The sequence below is a fragment of the Mustela nigripes genome, chromosome 1, assembly GCF_022355385.1.
Source record: "Mustela nigripes isolate SB6536 chromosome 1, MUSNIG.SB6536, whole genome shotgun sequence".
Classification (NCBI taxonomy): Eukaryota; Metazoa; Chordata; class Mammalia; order Carnivora; family Mustelidae; genus Mustela; species Mustela nigripes.
In genome coordinates this window covers 19,256,683-19,262,865 of record NC_081557.1, presented here as the reverse complement: position 1 = coordinate 19,262,865, position 6,183 = coordinate 19,256,683, and the positions used below count along the sequence as shown (strand labels likewise).

General features: G+C 36.5%; 1 protein-coding gene across 2 annotated transcripts in view; it reads left to right on the top strand.

Annotated features, from left to right (window-relative positions):
• PDHX (pyruvate dehydrogenase complex component X) overlaps window positions 1-4,306 on the top strand; it is a 71,904-nt gene extending 67,598 nt beyond the window's left edge. For both annotated transcript variants that reach the window (XM_059405906.1, XM_059405897.1), the window contains exon 11: window positions 894-4,306. In XM_059405906.1, the coding sequence (XP_059261889.1) occupies window positions 894-1,152 (259 nt within the window). In that variant the 3' untranslated portion in view covers window positions 1,153-4,306. The remainder of the gene's footprint in view (window positions 1-893) is intronic.
• Window positions 4,307-6,183: the final 1,877 nt, after the last annotated feature.

Sequence of the window (6,183 nt, the reverse complement as noted above, 5' to 3'; positions counted from 1 at the left end):
GTGTGTGTGTGTGTGTGTGTGTGTGTGTGTGTGTGTGTGTGTGTGTGTGAAGATTTTATTTATTTATTTATGGAGAGAGCAGGGAGCATGAGTGGGGAGAAGGGCAGAGGGAGAGAGAGAACCTCAGGCAGACATTGCGCAGAGGTACTGACATAGGGCTCCAGATCCCACAACCCTGAGATCATGACCTGAGCCAAAATCAAAAAACTTTGCCAGAGTTTTGATTGGGATTGCATTAAATCTTTTGATCAGTTTGAGGATTCAGTCTTTACAGCATTGAGTCTTCCAGGCAGTGTACATAGTATAAACCATTGTTTATTTAGTTCTTTGGTTTCTTTGAGTTCCATTTTATAGGTTTCTATACAGAGGTCTTAAATTTGTTTCATTAGATGTAATTCTTCATACTTGGTTTTTGCTACTACTATAATGGTGTTTGTTTTATAATTTCATTTTCTAACTACAGCAATCTGTATATATAAAAATTGGATTTTTATGTTGACCTTTTTATCTTGTGACTTAGCTAAATTCACTTATAAATCCTATCAGTTTATCTGTAGAGTCTTAAATTTCCTATATACAGTCTGTTCATCTGTGAATAATGACTTTTATTTCTTTATTCCTTTTCTTCTTAAATTTTATTATTTCTTTTTCTTGTCCTAATCCACTCTCAAGGACTTCCAGTCCATGTTGAATGTATGTTTATATTAGATACACTATTTATATGTGTGTTGTTTCTTTGATACCATTGTACCTGGCATCTTTGTTTTTGGTCTTTGAATAACTTGCTATAAGGTTCAGTGTCACAGTTTTTCAGTAGGGCCAAAACATACACTTCTGGGAAAGGGTTCTTTGATAGAGGACATGCCGCTCTCAGAGCTTTTGTTTTCCCCTAGTATTTCCAACTTGGGCATGTTTGGCATCAACGAATTTACTGCGGTGATCAACCCTCCTCAGGCCTGCATTCTGGCTGTTGGGAGATTCCGACCTGTGCTCAAGCTGGAGCAGGACGAAGAGGGGAATCCCAGGCTGCAGCAGCACCAGCTTCTAACAGTCACCATGTCAAGTGACAGCCGAGTGGTGGATGATGAATTGGCTACCAGGTTTCTTGAAAATTTTAAAGCAAACCTGGAGAATCCTATCCGACTGGCCTAGTCCTCCAAGATACGAAGTTGGTCTTTGGCTTAGTTTATCGTATAGCTGTTACCAGAACTTACACTGTAGGAAAACAAATAGCTGTGTAAGCGTGAAGTGGGTGAATTGTTTATTTATTCAAGGTGAATGAGTTTGGCCCGAGTTGTCTTCATTTTCAGTTTGGGTTTAATGGTGTAGAAATAAATAACAAACTGTAACTAATGAAAGAGAACATTTGGTTAGATCCCTTTTTAACCTCCGGTGCTGAACTAAAGTGGAGTTAAACTCAATGTAAATTAAATGTTTGGCTCATTTGAGCATTATAGACTATTTGAGAATGTATGATAAATTGTAAAATTGAAAAATTGTTAGAACTAATTAGACATGATCTTCTAAGAGAAGCCCATCGATTTAATTAATGGGACCTCGCTTTTTATAAACACTGCTGTTACTTGAACAATTTAATATGTACAGTTTATTCTAGATAATAGTAAGGATCACATTATATTAGGGGTTATGGCAACATTATTGAATTTTTTATGTATATAAAGCCATAGGTCTTAGAGTGGTTTTTGTCAGTCTTATTTTTCACTTCTATGACACTGTGAACTTCTAAAGAGGAAGAATTAAAAAGTCAAAAATAAGAGCAAGAGAGAGAGACCAAAAAATTTGTTTCAGTAATAAACTATAGGTAAAATATCTAAATTTTCTAAAATAAACTATTCACCTTCATATTAAGTTGCAGTATAATAAATTATGCTATTTCATGCCAAACATTTTAAATTTTTGTTACTTTAAACACAAAATGTTGGGGGTTTTTTAGTGCATTTTAATCGTTTGTATTGTGCAATAAAATGTGAGGAAAATATAAAAATTTCTATTGGATTTTAAATGTTAGGACACAGAAGTTTAGTGAAACCTTCAAGTAGGTTGGTAATTTGCTTGGAACAACTTATAAGAAATTCTACAGGAAGAGAGAAAGAATTTAAACTTCATATGAATTAGGAAAACAATGAACAAGGAATGTGAAACTTTGAAAGAGAGTGGAAGGGAAAACTTATGAAGTAGGCAAGAGCTCTCCTTTTTACTCCATCAACAGTATGAAATTTTCACTAATTATTGTAAAAATTAGAAGAGCTTATTTCTCTCTTTTAACAACTTTGCTACAGTTGGCAAGTTAACTGTACTGAAATTGGGTGGTAATTTAAGTAACCAGTCCCAGAAAGGCTTGTGTTGGTATCTGCTGCCTGCAGTCGCCAGAAAAAAAAGACCCATGTGGTATAAAGTGTGTGGTATGACTTAGGCCTGAAACAAAGAGCTTCTAAAACAATTAGAGCCCCAGTATATCAGCTGTTAAGAATATACTTAACTTCATTATTCAGTTTCAACAAGCTGTTTTTCCAAAGTAGTCTTCCAAACTTTTGTTACGTTAACAGTTACACTGAAAATTATAAACAAGTGCTGTTTTCAAAATAACTTTTATACGTTTTAACTGAAATGTTTTCCTAATTTTTAAAAAAAATTTGTTTATTTTTTAGAGAGTATGAGCAGGAAGGAGGGGCAGGGGAGAAGGAGAGAAAGAATCCCAAGCAGACTCCAAGCTGAGCACAGAACCTGACATGGGGCTTGATCTCATGACCCTGAAATCATGACCTGAGCCAAAATCAAGAGTCGGACACTTAACCAACTGAGCCACCCAGGCACCCAGTGTTTTTTCCTAATTTTTATATCTGAGGAACAGAATGCGGGCTAGCCATAAACAGGCCTTGGCTTGAAGTTATGTTGTGCATCAACAGTAGTGCCTCTGTTTTCCTGTCAGTGAAATGGGTGCTGATATCCACCACAGCCTCCCTTATAAAGTTGCAAACTGCACAGGAGAAATGACATGTACATTTAAGACATTCTGATTTTTCATGGGTTGACCTCTCAGCTTTTGGTACAAATGGTTTTTGGTTCTGACTAAAAGCATTTTCTCGAATGTTTATACTGATTATGTAAGGAAATTGCCATAGCACTGATTTGAGAAAGAGGTATGGTAAACTGGGCTTGGGTTCCTGCAGAGAGCAAACTATGCGCTGCGTGGGCAGTCTTCCTTCCCCATTTTATTTGTTTATTTTTATTTATTTACAAATAAATAAATATAGTGTGTATATATAGATAATATTTATTTGTACTGCTGATAGTTATCACACAGAATATAAAAATGAAATTTTATGTTTGGTCATCTTTTTTCTCATTTAAACAGGGAAAAGGTAAAATATTGGGAAGACTTCTAAGGAAAAGGTGACATAAGTCAAATGGTTCTGTTTCTCCAATTGCAATTTCTAGTTGACATTTACAGATAGATTTTGTGGCATCAGTATACTGCTTGCTCAACTTCTTTGTTTGAAACATATATAAGTCTTTTATATGGACTGGAATGGGTACCTTACAAATGGTGTCAAATGAAACTTATTTTTAGGAATTTTTTTTCTTTTTTGCATTTTGGACTTAATTCCCACTGATTTATATAGGTCAGACATTTGAGAATTGTGTAAAAAGTAATCCTAGTTTTCTAACCTTTTAACTGAAAGATAGGTGGTGCTGTAAGTTAATGGATTGTAGTTAGAGTGTGAGAGAAAAATTAACATGGCATTTAAATCTTCGTGCTCAAGGGAAATATGTCCTCATTACACACTGCCTCACGATGGACTTTGTCTCAGGTGTTGTGAAGAATAAGTGAAAGAACCAAGTATGTTGCAGGTAAGAATTAACCATTAATTTAAATATGCCTTATTAATGGGAAACTTCTGTTGATTTTTGAAGAAGGAAATAAAAGTGCAGAACTACTGTAAGGTTAGTGTGGCCACAATGTGCAAGGTAGGTCAAAACAGTGCGAGGATGCAGGCAGCAGGAACCATCTGGAAGCTTTTGCATTAATAAGAGTGTGAGTTGAATAGATTCTGCACTAGGTCAGGGGACTTTAAAGAAGGGAGAGAATGAAGAATATTGTACATGTCAGTTTGCTGTGGTGTATTATGAATGTATGGGGTAGGTGTGTTTGCTGTATCAAGAATGATGTAATTTCCCAGGCCAGAACACAGTCCCCCATGGCCCACATCACCAGTTGGTATATCTCCATTTAAACTTTTTATATATGGAAAAAACAGTGGTCTTCCAATAAAATAATTTTAAATAGTTTTGTGGACTTTTACATTGTATTTTCTGGTGCTTCCATTGGTTTCATCAGATGGGGATAGGTGCAGTGTTGGAGGAAAGCTGTGGTTTGTCTAGACTTGTAATATTGAATGAAATTATAAGGCATAAAGATGTGTTTTGAAAAATGATGATTAGACTCTGTTAGTAGCAGTCTTTTATTTCTTTGACTGTATGTAAAGCTTACTTTCACTTTTTATCACTCATCTATATTTTTTGCAACAAGTTCAAGCTGCCTATTCTTCCCAGGAAAGCAGATACTTTAAAACCTCTAACTTACCCTCTACTACATATGACATATATAACTAAAGGAAACCTGGACTTCTTTTAAAAGTTGAGATATTATTCATAAAATCATGAATAAGTCATGATTTGTCTTTACTCACACATAAAATTTATTCTTTCTGAAATTTCTTGATTTATTAAATTCTTTTATTATGAAAGAATTTTTATCACTAAAAATCAATCTTTTATTTTTTTATTTTATTTTTAAGGTTTTATGCATTTATTTGTCAGAGAGAGAGAGTATGTGAGCACAAGAAGGGGGAAAAGAAGGCAGAGGGAGAAGTAGGCTCCCCACTGAGCAAAGAGCCCGATGTGGGACTCAATCCCAGGACCCATGACCTGAGCCAAAGGCAGATGTTTAACCGACTGAGCTACCCAGGCGATCCCAAAAAGCAGTCTTCTGAAGAGAAGGCTGTTGTGATCAGGTGAAATATTAGTCATAGCACTTCATAAAACATAGAGTACTCTATAAATGTAAGTTGTTCAATGTTGAATCACATAAATTGCCCTTACTCTATACTTCTTTTCAGTGGCTCATCCACAGTCTGGTAAAGGAAGGTATAGGATAGCACTTGATACATTACTCTCCTCAACAGAGTTACTGGTCTTTAATTGGTTATGGCAACATAATTTGCTGCCCAAGTTTGCACACTTAAATCAAGAACATTTTAGCCTGCTTTCAGCTTTATCTATAAATGACTGTGCTCTTGGTAGAAACTTTGTTTCCTGCCTCAGTATTGGCTCAGTATTCTTACCTAGAAAATGAGAAATCAGGAGGGAAAATTAACCATGGTAGTTGCTGATCTTGTTTAATCTTCTCAATTCTCTAAGGTAAATATATCTGACTTGAGCTTCATCCTTGCCAGACAGCGCAATGCAACAGACTCAGGATGTCATTTGGCCAGAGGCACACAGCTCGAGTGCCACAACTGGGATTTGAACCCAGGTCCATGCAGCACCCAAATTCAAGCTGGCTGCAGCGCAGGACAGTTTGTAGGGTGTAGTACTGTTGCTGAGACCGTTCCATATTAACACATAGCATTTTCCACCTGGAGTAACTCCTTGGCCCTAACACTGATGTGTTTGCTACATGACCGCTCTAAAAATCAGTTCACAGTTTTTCTATAGTAGTTCTCCTGGTGTCTTTCTGGTAATTGTATGCACAAAGAGCTGAGGGAATTTTGTTTTAATATGGACAATGCCTATTAACCTGAAATGAAGAACTTAAGTATTATATTCTCTCTCTGAATGGAAGGCTTAGAAAAATAGAAACTTAAGAAACTAGGAGCTTAGTTCCTCTGAAGATAAAAACATGATATATAGAGCATTTCACTTTTAAAAATTCCTTGGAATCTAGTCCAAGTTCAAAAGCAAAAGTAGTTACCCATTTTTCCTCTGGAGGCTCCAGACTTCTGTGTTGACAGCCATCTCCGTCAGGGTCCAGTCTTGTGTATCGATCTTGTCAGTCAGGGACCCCTGGTTGCAGTTCACTGTCGGGCAGAGTCCATTGGGTTGTCGAGGGCAGATCTCTCCACATGCGCCAGGGAAATAGGAAGTGGCCCTCTGGGGCAC